We start from the raw sequence: 24,364 nt of genomic DNA, 5'->3' as shown, positions 1-24,364 counted from the left end.
CATCATCTTAATGAGACGCCGTTTGAGGTTTAGTCGAACTCCTTATTGTCAGGAGCGAACTGTCTCAATGATTGTTAATAATAACCTTCAGCAACAAACTGCTTTCATTGATTGTTCTGTGCGCTGGTGGGAGATATGCCGCAAGAGGGCTTATTCTCAGGGTCATGAGGAGATAGTTCGATTTGGGAGTCAATGTACCGGGAACTGGCGTCATGGGCAAGTTAATCTCCTTGGGCACTTTGCTGGCCGCGACCTCATCGAATTACCAAGTAGAGTGGATGTGTTGAATGCCTCACTTCTGCCACTACATCGTATTGTCTGTCTAGGACAGCACGATAGCATTGTGGATAGCACAATTGCTTCATAGCTCCAGGGTCCCAGGTTCGATTCCGGCTTGGGTCACTGTCAGTGAGGAGTCTGCACATCCTCCCCGTGTGTGCGTGGTTTTCCTTCGGGTGCTCCGGTTTCATCCCACAGTCAAAAGATGTGCAGATCAGGTGGATTGGCCATGATAAATTGCCCTTAAGTGTCCAAAATTGCCCATAGTGTTGGGTGGGGTTACTGGGCTATGAGGATAGGGTGGAAGTGTTGACCGTGGGTAGAGAGCTCTTTCCAAGAGCCGGTGCAGACTCGATGGGCCAAATGGCCTCCTTCTGCACTGTAAATTTTATCATAAAAACTAACACTAAAACTTTCAGAATAATGCGGACTAAATGTTCAGGCAAGACCCTTCGGTTCTTACCCCGATTTTTACCCCTCCACGCTCATTTTTATTATTGTGTCAATAGGTCCAATAAACATCCTGAGCACATATTCTCTGAATAAGAGAAACAAAACTTGAATCAAAAGAAACACATTCGTTTTCAAATCAGTTTTAATATATTGGTAATCCGGACGGGGTGCGTTGAAAAAGTTAGTTGAATAATAAAACGCTCATGAATTGTAAAAAGTGCACAATGAAATTGAAGCATAACAGAAAGAAAGTAGAAACATCGAAATGTCCTCACCGTAACTGCGTGCTATACATTTTATCGTTAAAAGAGAGGACATTAAGCGATAATTCCACTTCCACTTTTCGTGCAATCATAAAATTACGGCGAAAATGTGCAGGCACCCTCGCCCTTTGGACGTTCGGACATTCCAGCCCATAAGTGAAAACTTTCTGCAAGTCATCTTGTCTCGGAAGCAGGTTTCCCCACGTATCGCTTGATTCAGAGTCTGGAATCCTGTTTAAAGGCCAGGTCAGCATATATTGTCTGCCGAGAAAAATAAACAGATTGCAATAAATAATCGACACCATCATCAGAGAGACAGGAGGATATCATTGGGCTTTCCAAGTGCATTCCATAGTTCATGGTTCATGGCTGAATCCGCCCACCAACCATCGTTCCATTACCCTTCGGTCCATTCCCCACTGAATATCTAGCAACATCAGTCCCAACGTTTCAAATGACACCCAAGTTTCAAAACCTTTTTTTGGAGAAAGAGTTTTAGATTTCCTTTCTTCTTTTATTGCCTTACCTCTTGTTCTGAATGGCTCAATTGTTTAATAATTGCCTCCTTGTTCTGGATTCCCTCAACCAGAGCAAATAATATCTCCCTGTCAAGCTTATCGAATCATGTAACCAAATTAAATTCCTGTAACAAGCTTCAATAAATCTTATAAACTCGGGAGAATGCCAGCCTAGTTTTTGTTGTGCTTTCGTGCCGACTATGCAAAGATATCTAGGATCATGTGACATTTATATGAAACCCTGGATTAAATATGACAACAACAAGTCAATATTTTACCTCCTTATTCTGCGGGTGTGATCTGGAGACTGCCAGTTCTTCATCACTGTTCATGATTACTGCCAGAAAGAACATGTTATACAGATTATAAATTGCACATTGAGGCGATTGAAATGATGAGCAAACCAGTGATGAAGGATTGGATGGAGAGCGCCGAGGAATTATAGAATCGATACCTGACTGCCTCTTCCTGAACATCCTTCTCAGGGCCACAAACAATAATCCAAGAAGGAGTAGCGCTGCCAAAATAGCAGAAAGCGTGAAAATACAGAATGGAGATGACAAAGAATCTGCAATTGCAAATACAAACGAACATTAAAAAACGTTTGCGGAAATAATTGAATAAATTAAAACATTGTAACATCTGAATAGAATTATAGTCATACAGGTTTACAGCATGGAAACATGACCTTCGGCTCCACTTTTACATGTCGCCAGGTTTGCCCACTACGCTGGTCCCGGGTGCCGAAATTTGGCCCATATCCCTTTATACACATTTTACCCATGTAAATGTATAAATGGTTTTTACAAGTCAAAATTATACTTGCTTCTACTACTGCCTCTGGCAGCTCGTTCCAGGCACTCACTGTCCTTAGTGGGATGAAACTTTCTCTCTGGACCCGTTTGTATCCCACCCCTCTCACTTTAAACCTATGCCCGCTAGTTGCAGACTCCACTAGCATTGGGAAAATATGTTGACTTTATCTATGCCCCTCATGATTTTATCCACCGCCATAAGATCACCCCGAAGTCTCCTACGTTCCAGGGAACAAATGCTCCAGTCTAACCAGCCCCGCCTTATAACTCAAACCATCAAGTCGCGGTGGCATCCTAGTAAATACTTTCTGCACTCTTTCTCATTTAATAATATCCTTTCTATAATCGACTAACCAGAACTGTACACAGCATTCCAAGTGTTGCCTCACGAATGTCTTGGACAACTTTCACAAGACGCCCCATCCCCTGTATTCAATGTTCTGAATAATTATACCAGTCATGCCTAATGGCTTCTTCACCAACGTGTCCACCTGTGACTCCACTTTAAAGGAGCTATGAGCCTGTACCCCTAGATCGCTTTGTTCTACAATTCTCCCCAGCGCCGTACCATTAACTGAGTAGGCCCTGTCCCGAATCGATCTACCAAAATGTATTTCCTGACATTCGTCCAAATTAAACTCAATCTGCCATTCATCCGTCCACTGGCCCAATTAATCAAGATCCCGTTTCAATCTGACATAACCTTCTTCACAATGCCACCAATCTTGATGTCATCTGCAAACATACTAAGCATGCCTCTTAAATTTTCATCCAAATCATGGATATAAATAACAATCTGTAATTTGGCTGGCAACTGGGAATATACTCGTAGCTCTCATGTTTCATCTCTGGCAAAGCAGCCACTGAACTTCACCCATGCGAATACGGCCAAACCATGCACCTGAGCTGAATAATTAGGAGCATGATGACAGTCAGCCTATCGCGGCCGCTCCGCAACTCAATTCGGTCATGGCGAATCTGTCACATTAAGTTAACTTTCCCCATATTCTTATTTGCCCTCGTGTTCAGTGGTACAACATCCACAGCTCCATGGAATATAAGGAACAGATGGAGATTCTCAGTCGGCGGAATTCTCGGTTTCGCCGGCAGCGCACTCACGCGCGTAAATTTTCCGATGGCGTGGTGATGCCAACATTGCAAACCCTAATTAGCCAGCTGCCGGTTTGCAGGATCCCGCAGCCGGCAGAGGTGCACTGCACCCGAAAACGGGTGCGACGGGAGGGAGAATTCCGTCCACAGCACACAATACTCTGAAACATTGAGAGGTGTGTGATAGTTGAATTATGAGACTATTATGCATTGACACAAAGGAAAAGGAAGACACTGCAATTTACACACATACATTTCTCTAAGAAAAGCCTCGCATGAGCAGTAAATAGTTTGGTGAAACGTTACTCTGAGCAGCTACCTCTCTGAGATGACACACTTTCACTGAGAAGTAATTCACTAGCGTTGATCTGAACGGCACAAATACAGGGAGTTCCGCTCCTCCAAGAATCCACCGAGACGCTGGCGTGACTCCTGATGGTGTAGGTCCCGTCTGGCTCTATTGTCGCGGAATCGCTGTGTCCCTCGGTGTCCCGCCCAGCCACGTTCCAGCGGACGGGAAATGAATCGGGATTCAAGCCTCTGACCAAACACAACAACGGAATCCTTTCCATGGAGGGAATCACATCCTGCGTAGGGATGAGTAGGAATATGCTGGGGGAACCCTCTAAAATCAGAAAGTAAAATGGAATACATTAATATTTGGAGCACCTCATATTCAATTGTCACAATTCAAAATTTAACGGACTAAAATGTGATTTACCTGTGATAATTAACTTGGAGCCGTTTGCGAATATTCGCCCCAGTTTGTAGTTGTGGGTTGCACAGTAATATATTCCAGAATCATTCCTCTGGGCATTCGCAATGATCAGTGAATAATTACCCTCTTTCTCATGAATCTCGCTGGAAAACCTGTCCTTTGCTGAGAGATACTTGCCCGTAGTGTAGACCAACTTCATATCGTTTCTCTCCCTTTGTTTGTACCAGAAGACGGTTTTAGCCATTGTGCTCCCAATTCGGCAGCTAAATTTAGCAAGACTACCGGCAGGGAGTGTCTGAACCGGCGGAGATAGGGAGACGATGGGCTGAGGTAAAATAACTGGCCAAAAGAGAGAAATCAAGAGACATATCAGGTAATGGAGCACAATCCGCAGCCTCACCGCACCAACCCCCCCCCCCCCCCCCCCACCTCCACCATGCCAAATTCAGGCGAACATAGGCCCAGAGGAAAACTGATCTTTTTAAAATACTCGGCTGTTTCCAAAAACGTGGTCCCGCTGATCGCAAGACAAAACTTTCACTGGTTGGGGCGTTAATAGCGCAGCTTTCCCCATCATTTTCTGAAGGCACAGTCGGAGTCCATTAACCAGTAAAGCTGGTTTAATGACTGGAATCAGCACTGGGGAACTAACTTTAGTTAAAAACTTAAAGCGCGTATTCAAAGCGAAAATTTGAAATAATTATTGTATCCCTGAACCTCTCTTCCTTTCATTCTCCTCTCAGCTGACGTTTGTCGCTGTATTTAGTTCATGACATTACATCTTATTGTCCGCAATAATCACAATGTACCTCACGGTATTTCACATTCCGGATTAATTACCTAATTAATTAACTGATCGAAGGCACTTTCCACTCTGTCGAATAAATCTTTTTTCTTAATTAATCATACACACTGATGTACAATAATATCACCGCACAGCATGCAAGGAGGCGAGTTGGCTCTTTGTATCTATTCAGAATCTTTTCAAGATTTGTCCCCCCCCCCCCGCTTCTCTTCACTCTGTCGTGCAGAACCTACTTCCCATTCAAGTAATTGTGCAGATCACGCTTTTGAATGTTTCTACTGAATCTCCTACCGCCGCCTTTCAGGCAATGAGTTCCATGTCACAACAATTTGCTCTGTAAAAATAAAACTATCTTGATTTCTCTCTCTGATTCTTTTACTGAGTATCTTCAATCTGTGACCCACTGCTTGCCTCCTTTCCTGCAAGTGGAAGCATTATATCCTTGGTTCACCTATCCAATCCTACCCTGCTCTATCTGAACACACCAGGACATCTCACCCTGGAAGAGATGAAACAATGAACAGACACTGAGGACGCTCATTGTCCGTGATACAGACGGCGAGTCCCTGAGCCCCAATTCAAACTTCACCGTGAACTCGTTCTTGTTCTCTCTGGGTGAACGAGGTGTGAAATATGCAGTGTGAATAGCGCTCCGTGTTTATTAATAAGTACACGATTGAGGTTAGAACATCTTGCAGATAGGCAGCTCACTGCGGTTTTCCTGTTTACTACAGTACGAAGTGCTGGCAGACATTCTGAATCTGCTTTGCAATTTACCTCAGGTATCTATTCTATCCGTCATGCCACACTTTCAGGATAGCACACAGAGCTCGACATTCTGGAAGGACACAGGGCATTGAAAAAGATGGAGTAAATATATCGTAAGGGTGACGCGTGAACCGAGAAGAGACAACTATAAGGAAAGAATGTGTTGGCTGGAGCTCATTTCTTCATTGAAAAATAAGATTGAGGTTTATTTGATCGATGTTTACAGAATTATGCATTGAGCCAAAAAGGCAGAAGCAGGGAACATGCATCTGCAGGATTAAAAATAACTATCAGTCATCAATATCAGATGGAGAGCACTATCTCCAATCAAGAATTCATGTGGGAGAAATTTCCTCGGGAGTAGGTCGAAAATGGCCGTGGTTTCCACAAGGCGTGATATAGTGAATTGCAAAGATGCAGTTGACGGGAAAGATAGATAGACGCATGATGGAGTAAGGAATGGAACACTATGTTGTTGCCTGTGAGTTGAAGAGGGGATGGATTGCAGGAGGGTCACGTGATGCTTGATCGCCCGGAAGGGGCAAGTTGCCTTACAAATGGCTTATTATGTGCCATAATGTGTTGAGTAATAACTTCTTCAAATATAAATAAAAGGCTCGGTCCAGCCCAGATTATGAATTAATGCCTCTGCTTAGTAAAATATGCATAATCCTTCTCTGAAGAGAATCCTTGTCGAGATCCCATGTGAAAATGGAAAGCTGGACCTCCCTTGTTATAATGGTTGGTAATCAGAACGTTTTTGTCATGAATTAAATGCGATAATAATCGACCTGCTGAAAGAAAGAGCGTCGTCCTTTTCAACAACGCCAGTCCCGATCAAAGGATATTTCAAATCTCGATAATGCCAATGAAGTATCCTTGGAAGTTAGGTTAGTATCGCAATCTGGGGGACACGGCAGCTCATTTGCGTAAAACATTTACGAGAAATAGTAGTTTGACCATATATAAGTAGCCTTTCAGAATGCTGTTTGTGCAGAGAACTGATCCAGGGAGCTCTGATGCAGTGGTACAGGCTCTGTAATCCAGGTACCGAGAAACTAACCTGGACAGCAGGTTTCGGATTCCACTACGGCAGGTCGCGATGTTGCAATTAAACACGAACCTCGCAATCAAGGCCAATTGTTGTAAAAATCCGACCATATTCACAAACACCCTGAGCTGCTGTCCGGAGCTGGTCTGGAAATGTGGTCCTAAAAGTCCAATTAATAGAAGTAAAAACTGTATAATTTAATGTCGCTCATTATTGAGACTTTATCACAGCATGCTTGAAAGTAGAGAGCTCCCATGGTATTGCATTGGACTATCGGACATAAGAACATAGGAAAAGGAGTAGGCCATTAATCCCACGGGCCCATGCCGCCATTCAATGAAATCATGGCCTAATATTATCCATACGCATTTGGCCTATATCCATTATTGTGTTTGCGGAACAAAATCTATCTATCTCAGATTTAAAATTTACACCTGTTGTGGCTTGAACTGCTGTTTGTGGGAGAGAATTCCAAACCTCTCTCATCATTTGTTTGAAGAAGTGCTTTTTAACATCTATCCTGAATGGCCTGGCCCTAACGTTTAGACTATGTCTCCTAGTTTTATAATCTGAAACCAGTCTAAATAGGTTATATTGACGTAGTCTGCCTGTTCCTGTGAATATCTTGAAGAGTTCATTCAGATAGGTCGTTAACCATCTAAATTCTAGTGAAAACAGGCCGACTCTGTGTAACCTCTCTTCCCAGTTCAACGACTATAATTCCAGTCTAATTTTGAAAATCAGCGCTGCACTCCTTTCAAGAACAGTATGTCACCCCCAGGGTATTGTGCCCACAGTTGCTCACACAGGGTTATGTATACTTGACGAATTACTGCTGTGTCTTTATATCCGGAAGACTGATATGAAGGCAGCATTCAATAACTTTCTGGTTATGTTCTGCACTTGATCGTGTCATTTTCATGATCTATGTATCCGACCCCAAAGTCCCTTTGGATATCCACCATCCTTAACATCTTCAGATTTAGATAGTACCCTATTCTACCTTTTCTTGGCCCAAAATTGATAACCACACACTTACTTACATTAAATTCCATCTGCCAAAACATCTGCCATTCATTGTAACTGTATCACAGAATCACAGAATAATACAGTACAAATTAGAACTCAGAAGTCTGCAGCGACACATGAAATATACCTGAACTGCCTACCCAATCCCATTTTCCAGTACCTGAATGTTATGATGTGCCACGCATTCATCCAGGAACGTTTTAAAGGATGTGAGGCCACCCGATTCGACCACCCGTCGAGGCAGTGCATTCCAGACCTTCAGCAGCCTTTGGGTAAAAGGGTTCCGTCACACCCTCCCTTAACCTCCTGCCCTCACCTTTAGCCTGTGTCACCTCCTGACGGACCCTTCAACTAAGGGGAACAGCTGGTCTCTCTCTACTTTGCCCATACCACTCGATCAGATCGTCCCGCAGATTTCTCGGCTCCAGTGAATCAACACAAGCCTATCCATCTCTTCTTAACAAATTAAATGTACCATCCCAAAGAATATCCTAGCGATGAGCCTCTTTACCCCTCCAGTGCTATCACATCCACATGTATAATTTCACAGTGTACCAGCTGTGGTCTCACCAAACCTCTCTACAATGTGACCTATTTGCTTTTGGAATCGAGACCTCGATTAAAACAGGAAGAAGTCTGACAACACCAGGTTGAACTCCAACAGATTTGTTTAAATCACTAGCTTTCGGAGCACTGCTCCTTCCTCAGGTGAATATTCAACTGTGGAAGAAGCAGCGCTCCGAAATCTATTAATTTGAATTAATTAATTAATTAATTAATTCCGAAAGGAAGAGTACTAAATTGGGGAAAGGCAGAGTATAACAAAATTCGGCAGGAGCTAGGGAATGTGGATTGGGTGCAGCTGTTTAAGGGTAAATCCACATTTGAAATGTGGGAGTCTTTTAAGGAAAGGTTGATTGGAGTGCAGGACAGACATGTTCCTGTGAAAATGAAAGATAGAAATGGCAAGATTAGGGAACCATGGATGCCGGGTAAAATTGTGAGACTAGCTAAGATGAAAAAGGAAACATACATAGGATCGAGGCAACTCAAAACTGATGAAGCTTTGGAGGAATATCGGGAAAGTAGGGCGAATCTCAAATGTGCAATAAAGAGGGCTAAAAGGGGTCATGAAATATCTTTGGCTAACAGGGTTAAGGAAAATCCCAAAGCATTGTATTCGTATGTAAGGAGCAAGAGGGTAACTAGAGAAAGGATTGGCCCACTCAAAGACAAAAGAGGGAATTTATGCGTGGACTCAGAGAAAATGGGTGAGATTCTTAATGAGTACTTTGCATCGGTATTCACAAAGGAGAGGAACAAGACGGATGTTGAGGCTAGGGATGGATGCTTAAATACTCTAGGTCAAGTTGTCATACGGAAGGGGGAAGTTTTGGTTATTCTAAAAGACATTAAGGTGGACAAGTCCCCAGGACCGAATGGGATCTATCCCAGGTTACTGAGGGAAGCGAGGCAGTGGCATGCAGAGGTCTGGTGATGCCCGGGGCAAATCTTGATTGTATGCCCCAAAGACTCAAGTATAAGGCCTAATATACTGATAAATATTATGAGAAAGGAAAACATTTTGAATATATAAACACAGATGAAACATGAAATAAACGCTTTATTCGATTTTAATATAAATCATTCAAATTTATTAAGTTCTTTTCCCCAAATGATACCTCCTGTCGCAAAACACCTGAACAACTTCACTTTTTACATCAGCTGTGAGAAATTCTTTTTCAATGTTTATTAAAGCCAGGTTGGTCAGTCGCTCCTGTGACATAGAAGACCTCAGAAATGTTTTTATTAATTTCAGTTTTGAAAATGACCTTTCACAGCTTGCGACTGAAAATGCGATTGTAAGCAGTAATCTGTATGAAACACACAGCCTCGGAAAGACATCCCTCCCATACTGCAGTAAAGACTCCAGAGCATCTTTAGGATCAGGGGGAACTCTATTCCCTCCAGCTCGAAGGAGCATCACAAAATCAATAATTTCGTCACAAAATTGAATTGCAACCACATAATTGTCATAATAATTTTCAAAGTCTGAACATTCCTTTTTTAATTTCTCTCTTTCTTGTTCATCTTCAATCACTACTGAATTCCAGTTCAGAAGAAAAGAAAATCGGTCACTGAGTCTTTGAAGGTGAGTCACTGCGGTCTTCAATTTCAGTTTTTAATCTGTACACAATCTCTACTATTACTCTATTCATTTCTTCTTGTGCCATCAGTCCACTATCTCTTGCTGACTCTCCAGGCATTATTCTTCTTCTCCTTGTTCGTGCAATTGGTATTCCCCAATTTTCACAATATTCATTGGCTAAATCTATTGCATTGTGGATAATTTCGTCATTCTTCAAATTCAAGATATGAATAAGTCTTCTCAGATCACAAGATGCTTCATGGAACCCCATTTTCGGATCCTGCAAACGTTTTGAGACTTTCTCCACTGATGATAAAACTGAGTACCAAAAATTTAATAAAGCTATAAACGGGAACTGTTGAATAGAGTTCAGTAGCGATCCTGCATCAGATTTAGTTTCCCTTGAAAATTCTCCTTCCAGCAGGTGTTGAAAGCTTGCAATAACGTTGTCACACTCTTAGTGGATTACTTGCACAGTATCATGGCTGGAACTCCACCTTGTGTCACACTGTCTTTTCACAGTCCGAGTGACAAATGATTTTAACACTTCCCAACGAGAAGTAGATGAAGAAAAAAAAAGTAGTATGGTCCGAGGTTAGGAACAGTAGAGGAGAGGTCACCCTGTTGGGAGTTGTCTATAAACCTCTGAATAGTTCCAGAGATGTAGAGGAAAGGATTGCAAAGATGATTCTCGACAGGAGCGAGAGTAACAGGGTAGTTGTTATGGGGGACTTTAACTTTCCAAATATTGACTGGAAATACTATAGTTCGACTACTATAGATGGATCAGTTTTTGTGCAGTGTGTGCAGGAGGGTTTTCTGACACAGTATGTAGACAGGCCAACAAGGGGCGAGGCCACATTGGATTTGGTACTAGGTAATGAACCCGGCCAGGTGTTAGATTTAGATGTAGGTGAGCACTTTGGTGATAGTGATCACAACTCGGTTATGTTTACTTTAGCAATGGGCAGGGATAGGTATATACCGCAAGGCAAGAATTATAGCTGGGGGAAAGGCAATTATGATGCTATTCGGCAAGATTTAGGATGTATAGGATGGGGAAGGAAACTGCAGGGGATGGGAACAATCGAAATGTGGAGCTTTTTCAAGGAACAGTTACTGCGTGTCCTTGATAAGTATGTACCTGTCAGGCAGGGAGGAAGTGGTCGAGCAAGGGAACCGTGGTTTACTAAGGAAGTTGAAGCACTTGTCAAGAGGATGAAGAAGGCTTATGTTAGGATGAGACATGAAGGCTCAGTTAGGGCACTTGAGAGTTACAAGTTAGCCAGGAAGGACCTAAAGGGAGAGTTAAGAAGAGCGAGGAGAGGACACGAAAAGTCGTGGGCGGATAGGATTAAGGAAAACCCTAAGGCTTTCTATAGGTATATCAGGAACAAAAGAATGACTCGAGTAAGATTAGGGCCAATCAAGGATAGTAGTGGAAAGTTGTGAGTGGATTCAGAGGAGATAGGGGAAGCATTAAATGGATATTTTTCGTCAGTGTTTACACTGGAGAAAGACAATGTTGTCGAGGAGAACACTCAGGTTCAGTCGACCAGGCTAGATGGAATTGAGGTTCAAAAGGAGGAGGTGTTAGCAATTTTGGAAAATGTCAAAATAGATAAGTCCCCTGGGCCAGATGGGATTTATCCTAGGATTCTCTGGGAAGCCAGGGAGGAGATTGCAGAGCCTTTGTCCTTGATCTTTATGTCGTCTTTTTCGACAGGAATAGTGCCGGAAGACTGGAGGATAGCAAATGTTGTCCCCTTGTTCAAGAAGGGGAGTAGAGACAACCCATGTAATTATAGACCTGTGAGCCTTACTTCGGTTGTGGGTAAAATGTTGGAAAAGGTTATAAGAGATAGGGTTTATAATCATCTTGAAAAGAACAAGTTGATTAGCGATAGTCAACACGGTTTTGTGAAGGGTAGGTCATGCCTCACAAACCTTATTGAGTTTTTTGAGAAGGTGACCAAACAGGTGGATCAGGGTAAAGCTGTTGATGTGGTGTATATGGATTTCAGTAAGGCGTTTGATAAGGTTCCCCACGGTAGGCTATTGCAGAAAATAAGGAAGTATGTGATTGAAGGTGATTTAGCGGTTTGGATCAGTAATTGGCTAGCTGAAAGAAGACAGAGGGTGGTGGTTGATGGCAAATGTTCATCCTGGAGTTCTGTTACTAGTGGTGTACCGCAAGGATCTGTTTTTGGGCCACTGCTGTTTGTCATTTTTATAAATGACCTGGAAGAGGGTGTAGAAGGATGGGTTAGTAAATTTGCAGATGACACGAAGGTCGGTGGAGCTGTGGATAGTGCTGAAGGATGTTGTAGGATACAGAGGGACATAGATAAGCTGCAGAGCTGGGCTGAGAGGTGGCAGATGGAGTTTAATGCGGAAAAGTGTGAGGTGGTTCACTTTGGAAGGAGTAACAGGAATGCAGAATACTGAGCGAATGGCAAGATTCTTGGTAGTGTAGATGAATAGAGAGATCTCGGCATCCAGGTACATAAATCCCTGAAAGTTGCCACCCTGGTTAATAGGGCTGCTAAGAAGGCATATGGTGTGCTATCCTTTATAAGCAGGGGCATTGAGTTTCGGAACCACAAAGTGCAGCTGTACATACCTCTGGTGCGGCCGCACGGAGTACTGCGTGCGTGCAGGGGGTTTAAACTAATTCAGCAGGGGCATGGGAACCTGGATTGTAGTTTTAGGGTACGGGAGATTGAGAGTATAGAGGTCAGGAGCACAGATTTGACTTCGCAGGAGGGTGCCAGTGTTCAGGTAGGTGGTTTGAAGTGTGTCTACTTCAATGCCAGGAGTATAAGAAATAAGGTAGGGGAACTGGCAGCATGGGTTGGTACCTGGGACTTCGATGTTGTGGCCATTGCAGAGACATGGATAGAGCAGGGACAGGAATGGTTGTTGCAGGTTCCGGGGTTTAGGTGCTTTAGTAAGCTCAGAGAAGGGGGCAAAAGAGGGGGAGGTGTGGCGCTGCTAGTCAAGGACAGTATTACGGTGGCGGAAAGGATGCTAGATGGGGACTCTTCTTCTGAGGTAGTATGGGCTGAGGTTAGAAACAGGAAAGGAGAGGTCACCCTGTTGGGAGTTTTCTATAGGCCACCTAATAGTTCTAGGGATGTAGAGGAAAGGATGGCGAAGATGATTCTAGAAAAGAGCGAAAGTAACAGGGTAGTTGTTATGGGAGACTTTAACTTTCCAAATATTGACTGGAAAAGATATAGTTCGAGTACATTAGATGGGTCGTTCTTTGTACAATGTGTGCAGGAGGGTTTCCTGACACAATATGTTGACAGGCCAACAAGAGGCGAGGCCACATTGGATTTGGTTTTGGGTAATGAACCAGGCCAGGTGTTAGATCTGGAGGTAGGTGAGCACTTTGGAAACAGTGACCACAATTCGGTGACCTTTACGTTAGTGATGGAAAGGGATAAGTATACCCCGCAGGGCAAGAGTTATAGCTGGGGGAAGGGCAATTATGATGCCATTAGACATGACTTAGGATGTGTTGGTTGGAGAAGTAGGCTGCAAGGGTTGGGCACACTGGATATGTGGAGCTTGTTCAAGGAACAGCTATTGCATGTTCTTGATAAGTACGTACCAGTCAGGCAGGGAGGAAGGGGTCGAGCGAGGGAACCGTGGTTTACCAAAGAAGTGGAATCTCTTGTTAAGAGGAAGAAGGAGGCCTATGTGAAGATGAGGCGTGAAGTTTCAGTTGGGGCGCTTGATATTTACAAGGAAGCGAGGAAGGATCTAAAGAGAGAGCTGAGACGAGCAAGGAGGGGACATGAGAAGTCTTTGGCAAGTAGGATCAAGGAAAACCCAAAAGCTTTCTATAGGTATGTCCGGAATAAAAGAATGACTAGGGTAAGAGTAGGGCCAGTCAAGGACAGTGGTGGGAAGTTGTGTGTGGAGGCTGAGGAGATAAGCGAGATACTAAATGAATACTTTTCGTCAGTATTCACTCAAGAAAAAGATAATATTGTGGAGGAGAATGCTGAGACCCAGGCTATTAGAATAGATGGCATTGAGGTGCGTAGGGAAGAAGTGTTGGCAATTCTGGACAAGGTGAAAATAGATAAGTCCCCGGGGCCGGATGGGATTTATCCTAGGATTCTCTGGGAAGCCAGGGAAGAGATTGCTGAGCCTTTGGCTTTGATTTTTAGGTCATCATTGGCTACAGGAATAGTGCCAGAGGACTGGAGGATAGCAAATGTGGTCCCTTTGTTCAAGAAGGGGAGTAGAGATAACCCCGGTAACTATAGGCCGGTGAGCCTAACGTCTGTGGTGGGTAAAGTCTTGGAGAGGATTATAAAATATACGATTTATAATCATCTAGATAGGAATAATATGATTAGGGACAGTCAGCATGGTTTTGTGAAGGGTAGGTCATGCCTCACAAACCTTATCGAGTTCTTTGAGAAGGTGACTGAACAGGTAGACGAGGGTAGAGCAGTTGATGTGGTGTATGTGGATTTCAGTAAAGCGTTTGATAAGGTTCCCCACGGTCGTCTATTGCAGACAATACGGAGGCTGGGGATTGAGGGTGATTTAGAGATGTGGATCAGAAATTGGCTAGTTGAAAGAAGACAGAGAGTGGTAGTTGATGGGAAATGTTCAGAATGGATTTCAGTTACGAGTGGCGTACCACAAGGATCTGTTCTGGGGCCGTTGCTGTTTGTCATTTTTATAAATGACCTAGAGGAGGGCGCAGAAGGATGGGTGAGTAAATTTGCAGACGACACTAAAGTCGGTGGAGTTGTAGACAGTGCGGAAGGATGTTGCAGGTTACAGAGGGACATAGATAAGCTGCAGAGCTGGGCTGAGAGGTGGCAAATGGAGTTTAATGTGGAGAAGTGTGAGGTGATTCACTTTGGAAAGAATAACAGAAATGCGGAATATTTGGCTAATGGTAAAATTCTTGGTAGTGTGGATGAGCAGAGGGATCTCGGTGTCCATGTACATAGATCCCTGAAAGTTGCCACCCAGGTTGATAGGGTTGTGAAGAAGGCCTATGGTGTGTTGGCCTTTATTGGTAGAGGGATTGAGTTCCGGAGCCATGAGGTCATGTTGCAGTTGTACAAAACTCTAGTACGGCCGCATTTGGAGCATTGCGTACAGTTCTGGTCGCCTCATTATAGGAAGGACGTGGAAGCTTTGGAACGGGTGCAGAGGAGATTTACCAGGATGTTGCCTGGTATGGAGGGAAAATCTTATGAGGAAAGGCTGATGGACTTGAGGTTGTTTTCGTTAGAGAGATGAAGGTTAAGAGGTGACTTAATAGAGGCATACAAAATGATCAGAGGGTTAGATAGGGTGGACAGCGAGAGCCTTCTCCCGCGGATGGAGGTGGCTAGCACGAGGGGACATAGCCTTAAATTGAGGGGTAATAGATATAGGACAGAGGTCAGAGGTGGGTTTTTTACGCAAAGAGTGGTGAGGCCGTGGAATGCCCTACCTGCAACAGTAGTGAACATGCCAACATTGAGGGCATTTAAAAATTTATTGGATAAGCATATGGATGATAATGGCATAGTGTAGGTTAGATGGCCTTTAGATTTTTTCCATGTCGGTGCAACATCGAGGGCCGAAGGGCCTGTACTGCGCTGTATCGTTCTATGTTCTATGTTCTATGTTCTGGTCACCACATGATAGGAAGGATGTGGAAGCTTTGAAAAGGGTTCAGAGGAGATTTACTAGGATGTTGCCTGGTATGGAGGGAAGGTCTTACGAGGAAAGGCTCAGGGAATTGAGGTTGTTTTCGTTAGAGAGGAGAAGGCTGAGAGGTGACTTAATAGAGACATATAAGATAGTCAGAGGGTTAGATAGGGTGGACAGTGAGAGTCTTTTTCCTCGGGTGGTGATGACCAACACGAGGGAACACAGCTTTAAATTGAAGGGTGATAGATGTAGGACAGATATCAGAGGCAGTTTCTTTACCCAGAGAGTAGTAGGGGTGTGGAACGCCCTGCCTGCAACAGTAGTAGACTCGCCAACTTTAAGGGCTTTTAAGTGGTCACTGGATAGACATATGGATGAAAATGGAATAGTGTAGGTCAGATAGGCTTCAGACGGTTTCACAGGTCGGCGCAACATCGAGGGCCGAAGGGCCCATACTGCGCTGTAGTGTTCTATGTTCTATGTCCTAGAAAGAGTTTTTCTAGAATGCCAAAAAATGTAACAACAACAGGTTGCACCTCACTTGCATGGACACAGGCCAAATTGAGGCTGTGGTTCTCGCAGTTCACAAACACAGCATTTGGGTTAACTTCAAGAATTTTTTGTTGAACACCTCCTCTCACTCCAGCCATAACTGCTGCGTTATCATATGCTTGACCACGACAGTCATTCATGGACATTTTTTCTTCTTCCAATTTTTCCTGAATTTTATTTACCAGGCTGACTGCATCTTTCTTGTTGACTTGAAAAAATCCCAGAAATGTCTCCTTTATTTCTACTTTTCTGTTTTCATCAATATGAACGTAACGCAGAATTTCAGAAACCTGATCTTCATGGGCAATGTCTGGAGTTGAATCCAGCATTATGCTAAAATATTTTGCGTCCTTAATTTCGGAAATTATGTTTTTCTTGACAGTTTCACCAAGAAGATTGATTATTTCGTTTTGATTTCTGTTGGACAAGTAGGTGACACTTTTTGGTTTCTCTTTCCCTCTCTGCAAGTGTTTTTCTAAGATGTCATCATATTTGGCCAAAAGTCTGATTGTTGCTAGAAAGTTTCCTGTATTTTCACTGACTGTCTCCCCTGGCTCTGATAACCCAGATATTCCTTCTCCTCGATGTCCACGATAGGCCAGATTCTGTTTTGCCAGAAATAACCTCGACAATCCGTTCAATTATAGCTTTCCATCTTTTCTTTTCAGCAGTCATTGCTGTTGAAGTTCAGCATCTATCGTAGTTGAATGATGGAGTCGAACTACGAGGTTCAGGTATTCCCTCATGTGAGCTCTATGAGAAGGGATTTTCTCATGGTCAGGTATTCTTGAATTTAATTTTCTCCAAGTGGAGAAACCGTCTTCCTTTCCAAAGTGTGACACAGACGAAAAATGCTCCTTTGAAAACAAAAAGCAAACAAAACAGTAGCATGCTTTCCGATATGGAGAGTATAACAACCATTTTCTCTCCACAATTTCTCCGTTTGTGGAAACTTTATCAAACCACTGTTTGGAAAATGATCTCCCATCCTTCTCAGCAAATGGACCACTTTTATTCTGATATCTTTCAGGGCCATGTTGTAATATTGTCATCTTCAAATGATCTGGAATCGGTTTCTTCAAACAGCCAAAATCACTTCTTTGCAAACATATGCTAAAATCTTCTTTATTTTCTTCACATGGATCATCATCCTGACAACGAGACTGAGGAGAGAGAGTATTATGTTCTGACCGAGCTGAATCCGTATCAGAAAAATCCTTATCTGCACCCATATCATCTTTTACTTCTCCAGGTTCTCCTACTTCTTCTTTACTTTTTTTTATCCATGCATCTAATGCCCCTCTTTGATGGGACTCTTCTTCGACTCTGGGCCTCTTTTTTTTCCTGTTCTGTACTCCACTCGGTTGTACACGAAATACTCGTAACATTTCATTTTCTATCTCAAAAACCGTAAGACGCATGAGAAAATGGGAAGAAAATGTTAAACAATCGGTCAGTTGCAGACTGATAAACCATATTTCATTTCTTTGTTCCTTCGTGTCAAATTATTTCACACTGATTCTCCACTGATAATTTTGTGCAATTTATATCATAGACTTGCAAATTAGTGGTATCTGTATTCGAATATTAGCATGTTAAGGAATAAATTTCTCCTATTCCGAGATTAAATGCCATAGCAGTCCTCTGATCATCCAGGCTTCACTCTTACTACATCCCACATAAGTATTTCATTAAATATCACCAAAAAACCTATAAAAAACGTAGTTGCACCCGTTCTAGAGCTATTCACTGACCTCTTTATCTTTGTCATCTCTAAGGAAAAGGACGGCTGCCTGAGGTTAAATTGCGCTGTAAGAGTTAGTCAATTTCCCCTTAGCGCTGGGATTCTAGGGATATTGTTCTCTTCTTCAGTCATTTTGCTTTGCAGCAGTGGGTGAGATGTTATGTCTCGAAAGTTGTGCCTCCCTCCTCTGCAACCCCCATGGAGAAGGATAAGAGCAGCAACGTCATGGAAATACTGTTATGACCATTGTGGAAACAAACTACAAACAACCCAACTAAGACCAATATACAAGACTTCACTTTTATATTAGCAATCACACCAAAGTCAACGTAAATTAAACATGAATTAACAGGAAAATTGCAATAATATGACCGATAAATTACACATAGCAGATACAAAGACATATCTCACACATTTTTCAGTCAGCCCATTCAGCACGTATCACATTCATTTCAGCCACAATATCCTTCAAAACGTTGAACTTCTTCAAATCAAATCCCATCTTCATTTCTCTAAAGCTTTAGCACCAAGTCTCATCAAACACCGGCATTACTTCACCCAATTTCCACAAATATAATTTTCACAGTCGACACATTTCCAGATCCCTTCTTCTTCACAAAGCCCTGGTCATGTGGGGCCTGTTTTTGCACTATGCCAGTGCATAAAGGGTCCCCAAATCCAGATACAAAAGCTCTGTTCAAGATCCGAGCTCCAGCAGCTTACAGTCAAGTAGAACATAGAACATAGAACAGTACAGCACAGAACAGGCCCTTCAGCCCTCGATGTTGTGCCGAGCAATGATCACCCTTCTCAAACCCACGTATCTACCCTATACCCGTAACCCAACCCCGCCCCCTCCCCCCGCCGCCGCCGCCGCCGCCGCCGCCGCCGCCGCCAACCTTACTTTTTTAGGACACTACGGGCAATTTAGCCTGGCCAATCCACCTAACCCGCACATCTTTGGACTGTGGGAGGAAACCGGAGCACCCGGAGGAAACCCACGCACACACGGGGAGGACGTGCAGACTCCACACAGACAGTGACCCAGCCGGGAACCGAACCTGGGACCCTGGAGCTGTGAAGCATTTATGCTAACCACCATGCTACCGTGCTGCCCCTGTCTCTGAGAATCTCCCATTTATAATGAAAATGAAATGAAAATCGCTTATTGCCACGAGTAGGCTTCAATGAAGTTACTGTGAAAAGCCCTTAGTCGCCACATCCCGGCGCCTGTCTGGGGAGGCTGGTACGGGAATCGAACCGTGCTGCTGGCCTGCTGGGTCTGCTTTAAAAGCCAGCGATTTAGCCTGGTGAGCTAAACCAGCCCCTATGAGCTAAACCAGACCCTGGGCTTTAAGTATAAAGGGTAAGAGGGCAAAAGTTAAGAGGCCATGATGAATCTTTATAAAATACTGCTTCTGTCCCAAATGGGTGCCCCTGGCCCAAATGTCAAATTCTGGGCACGACAGTTTAGTAAGTTGACAACTATAGAGAGGGTGCAGAGAAGAGTTTAAAAATGGATCAAAAGATAAAGATAAAGAATAAATAAAACTCACCCATGGTGGCATTGATTGCCGTCGATTCGGGAGAATTCGCTCCCTTTTTGTTCACGCTCCAGCCACCGAGTGCAAAGCCGCCTCTTCACCAGCGGCGACCGCGGTGCGCAGGCGCGCTCCGGCCGACCGTGGTGCGCAGGCGCACTCCGTTCTCTTCACGCTGCTGCCCCCATCCAATGGATGCCCGGGGCCAGCGCACCGTCGCCCCCCCCCCCCCTCTGCACGCCTCTAAAGCGAGGGTTGAAATAGCTGGGGCCTTAACAGACATCTTTGCAGCATCCTTGAGCACGGGTGAGGTCCCGGAGGACTGGAGAATTGCTAATGTTGTCGCTTTATTTAAGAAGGGTAGCAGGGATAATCCAGGGAATTATAGACCTGTGAACTTGACGTCAGTGGTGGACAAACTGTTGGAGTAGATACTGAAGGATAGGATCTATTCAGATCTGGAAGAAAATAGACTTATCAGTGATAGGCAGCATGGTTTTGTGCAGGGAAGGTCATGTCTTGCAAACCTAATAGAATTCTTTGAGGAAGTGACAAAGTTAATTAATGAGGGAGGGGCTGTAGATGTTATATACATGGACTTCAGTAAGGCGTTTGATAAGGTTTCCCATGGCAGGTTGATGGAAAAAGTGATGTCGTATGGGGTTCAGAGTGTACTAGCTAGATGGATAAAGAACTGACTGGGCAACAGGAGACAGAGAGTAGTTGTGGAAGGGAGTTTCTCAAAATGGAGAAGGGTGACTAGTGGTGTTCCACAGGGATCTGTGCTCGGACCACTGCTGTTTGTGATCTACATAAATGACCTGGAGGAAGGTATAGGTGGTCTGATTAGCAAGTTTGCAGCTGATACTAAGATTGGTGGAGTTGCAGATAGCGAGGAGGACTGTCAGAGAATACAAGAAAATATAGATAGATTGGAGAGTTGGGCAGAGAAATGGCAGATGGTGTTCAATCCAGGATATCGGGTGGATACGTGGGTTTGAGTAGGGTGATCATTGCTCGGCACAACATCGATTTCCATTAATTACCCTGTTACCGATTCGCTGCCTATGGTCATTCTATCAAGTCCCTATTCTCTCTCGAATAGTATTTTTTCGGTACTTGCAGGAAGTCATACTCCTATTGAGGCAAGGTAATTTTTTAACATGTCTTACATTTCCGCATTGTCAATAACAATATCTCCAAATGTTAGCTTTTAGTTTATCCACAAAGGACTTCACCACTTGCTTGCCTTTCATATAACTATATTATTATAACTATAATTGTTATTGACGTCTCCTGCAAGTTTTCTTTCTTAAACGTATTCGTAGCTCTTATAAGTTACTGTCTGACCAATTTATGGTTTCTATATATATATCCCATTCGCCGGTTTATGTGCTGTGTTTTGCATTTTTGTAAGCCACTTATTTTAGTTTTATGCTTTCACTAAATTATCTCCAAGATTGTTACCTGTGAACTGCAGCATGGTAGCACAAGCGGATAGCTCTATGGCTTTATAGCGCTAGAGTCCCAGGTTCGAATCACTGCTGGGTCACTGCCTGTGTGGAGTTTGCACGCTCTCCCCGTGTCTGCGTGGATTTCCTCCAGGTGCTCCATTTTCCTCCCACAATCCAAAGACGTGCAGGTTAGGTGGATTGGCCATGATCAATTGCTTTTAGTGACCAAAAATGTTAGGAGGGGTTATTGGGTTACGGGGATAGGGTGGACGTGAGGGCTTAATTGGGTCGGTGCAAACTCGATGGGCCAAATGGCCGAATGGCACTGTATGTTCCATGCAAGTATAGGTTCTTTTCCCTCCTAGGGATTTAGTCTTTCGATAATTGTTTTGTGACATATTCTCCACTGATCTTCAGTTGTATGACTCATTACCCGATCGTCCCAGTTTACCGAGTACAGTTGCCATCTCATCGGTTGAAGTCAGCCTTACCCAAATCAAAAATTCGAATGGTTGATTCTTAGCGTACAAATTCTGTGACGTTCCTTCATAGCCAAGCATAATTAGTGTTTTGGAAGGATAAACATAAATGCAAATGAGTTTGAACATCTTTATTAGTGAAGGATTAGCTATGTGCTCGTGTGAGAAATAATGTTGTCAACGGGAATCAAGGCATGGAAACATTCTCGGAATCAATCGGAAATACAAAATAAACAAAACCCTGGCGGGAAAAATCTCGAGGTCCCGTTACAAACGTTCCACAGTTGAACACAGTATAAACCAGGAAATGCATTGTGAGCTAAGTACAACAATAATCAAGTGTGATTTTAATTTGCATAAAGACACGATTACCAATTGTGACCTTGAGTTGAGATCATAGACGTAGAGTCATAAGATCTCCAGCACAGAACAAGTCCTTCAGGCAATTCGATCTGCATCAGTGACAAACAACCACCTAATTTTCCCAGTCCCATTTTCCAGCACGTCGCCTATACCCTTTCATGAGTAACATTGCATGTGCACACCAAAATACGTCTTAAATGTTGTGAGGTTCTCTGTCTCTACCATCCGTTCAGGGAGTGAGTTCCAGACTCCTGCCATTTTCTGGATGAAAATGTTTCCCTGACACCACCTCTGAACCGATCCTCTCGTCGGGACTACATATCGGCCGTGTTTGAGGACTAGTGTGTCTCGCCAGTTTTAAAGGAGACAGAGTATACCCTTCCTGAATTTGGTTCAGGTGCTGGTGGCTGTTTTGTGCCTGTTTTATGTCTTCGGCCTTCGTGTGGCAGATAGTTACAGCTTCAAACTCAATGGGTTACAATGGTTGCCAAAATTCTCCCTCCCAGGCACCTTTGGCGCGATTCTCTGCACCCGCGGAAAATCGCGGTCGGCCGTGAAAGCGGCCGAGTTTTGCGATGGCCCGACACGACCCATTTCCCGAGGTATTCACGTCCGGGAAATGGGCTAGGAACGGCGCCGCGTCAATCACGTGCGCGATGACGCCGGAACGCGGCAACGCTACGAACATGCCACGTAACGCCGCCCGACGCCGTAAAAAGGCGCGGGCGAGCACAGAAACTGTAGGTCAAGATGTCGAAGCTGAGGAGAGCAGCCCCGCGATTTGTGGAGGCTGATGTAGAGATGCTGCTCGATTCCATCGAGCAGAGGAGGGGCATCATCTTTAGAGGGCATAGAGGGCATTGCCACCCTGCCAGCGCGGTGCGCCAGGCATGGCGTGAAGTTGCTGCTGCCGTCAGTGCTGTGGGGCAGACCCCTCGTTCAGCTGACCAGTGTCGGAAGAAGATGGATGACCTCACCAGGGCTGCCAGGGTAAGTGCCAAGAGGGTGCCCCCGGGTCATAACCATCCCTCCCCCCTTTACTTAATCACCCACCTCACCCCCTGGCACGAGGGGTGGAGGGGGATTGTTGCAGAGTGAGTTGAGGGTGGTTCACAAAGTTGTCACAGACCCAGCGCTCTGGCCCCCATGGAGAGATGCAATCGTCTTATTACAACTTGACCCCCAAACTGTACCAGTATCTGAACGGACTGCTGATACCTGCCGTATTGTAATAATATACCTATGCCCCCTCCCCCAACAGGACAAGACCGCTGACAACACCCGTGAGCGGAACAAGACGGGAGGGGGTTCGCCCATCCTGCGGCCCCTCACCACCTTTGAGCAGAGGGCCCTGGACCTTGTTGGCGGATCTGCTACTCAGGAGATCGCGTAATGCGAGGTTGGCGGAGCTGCAACAAATGAGACAACCCTGCATGACAAACACCCCCCCTCCCCATCCTCTGTCCCTTCACACACCCTGCCCACTGGGATACCTCCCCATCCTCTGTCCCTTCACACACCCTGCCCACTTAGACACCTCCCCCATCCTCTGTCCCTTCACACACCTTGCCCACTTGGACACCTCCCCCATCCTCTGTCCCATCACACACCCTGCCCACTGGGATACCTCCCCCATCCTCTGTCCCTTCACACTCTGCCCACTGGGACCGTCCAGCGCCAGGCCGAGCGTCTCTAAATAACCCGTTTCATTCTCTTCCCTAGGATGTGATGCCGAACGACCAGGGCCGTCTGGCTCCAGGTGGACACAGGCATTTGCCCCAACCTCACCCGGGGCCGCACGACAGAGGGTGCCTGATCAGCGGGGAGTCCCATCCTCCCCAACAGAATCTGTGCAGCAGGACGCCCAGAGGGCGGCGACACCGCTAGATAAAGAAATGGCCTGTGAATGCCCTGCAGCCTCTCAGCGGGCCGATGACATTGAAGAGGCGTCCACCCAAGACGACCTCGAGATTGCGGCACAGCTTTCTCCCACACCATCCACCATCCCAGAGACACTTACCCCGGCTGGTGTATATAGTGATGAGGCTCCTGGGTCACAGTCTGGGTCGCACATCACAGCTGAGCAGGTACAGCAGGTGGAGGTCGGAACAGCCGAGGGCCCGGACTGGCGGAGGCCAGGCCAGGCCCAGCATGCAGCTGGCTCCCAGACGTTTTCAGAGTTCCAGAACTTTCTCAACCCATCCGCACAGCCGATGCATCAAGAAACCCAGGGACACAATGACGGGATGAGGGCTGTCTTCCAGACTCTGCAGACGCTGTTAGAGGAGTCGAACCGCATCCACGAGCAGGGTGGTGCCGAGCATGGCAGAAACCCAGGCCGACACCGCACGGGTGCATCCGCGGTGGAGGCAATGAGCAAAACGGTTTCGGCCATGGGTCAGGATATGCAATACGTTGGGCTTCACGTGCAGGCGTCATCCTCGGCCCTAGACAGGGTTGCCCTCTCACAGGCAGCAATCCGCCAGAGCCAAAACGACATTGCCGGCGCGTTGCGGGCCTTGGCCGAGTCTCAGCAGGTCATGGCCCAGTCGCAGCAGTCAGTCGCAGAGAGCATCAACCGCCTGACACACGTA

General features: G+C 45.0%; 1 protein-coding gene across 1 annotated transcript in view; it reads right to left on the bottom strand.

Annotated features, from left to right (window-relative positions):
• Positions 1–856: 856 nt before the first annotated feature.
• Positions 857–24,364, bottom strand: part of LOC119957567 — a 50,059-nt gene continuing 26,551 nt past the window's right edge. Inside the window, exons 6-12 of the mRNA XM_038785733.1 lie at positions 6,793–6,940; positions 5,460–5,572; positions 4,160–4,495; positions 3,758–4,063; positions 1,968–2,081; positions 1,792–1,850; positions 857–1,256 (exon numbers count right to left, since the gene is read on the bottom strand). Coding sequence (XP_038641661.1) covers positions 1,212–1,256; positions 1,792–1,850; positions 1,968–2,081; positions 3,758–4,063; positions 4,160–4,495; positions 5,460–5,572; positions 6,793–6,940 — 1,121 coding nt within the window. The 3' untranslated portion in view covers positions 857–1,211. The remainder of the gene's footprint in view (positions 1,257–1,791; positions 1,851–1,967; positions 2,082–3,757; positions 4,064–4,159; positions 4,496–5,459; positions 5,573–6,792; positions 6,941–24,364) is intronic.

The sequence above is a fragment of the Scyliorhinus canicula genome, chromosome 26 (assembly GCF_902713615.1).
Source record: "Scyliorhinus canicula chromosome 26, sScyCan1.1, whole genome shotgun sequence".
Classification (NCBI taxonomy): Eukaryota; Metazoa; Chordata; class Chondrichthyes; order Carcharhiniformes; family Scyliorhinidae; genus Scyliorhinus; species Scyliorhinus canicula.
The sequence above is the reverse complement of the archived record's forward strand: the minus strand, read 5'-3'. Positions and strand labels throughout refer to the sequence as shown.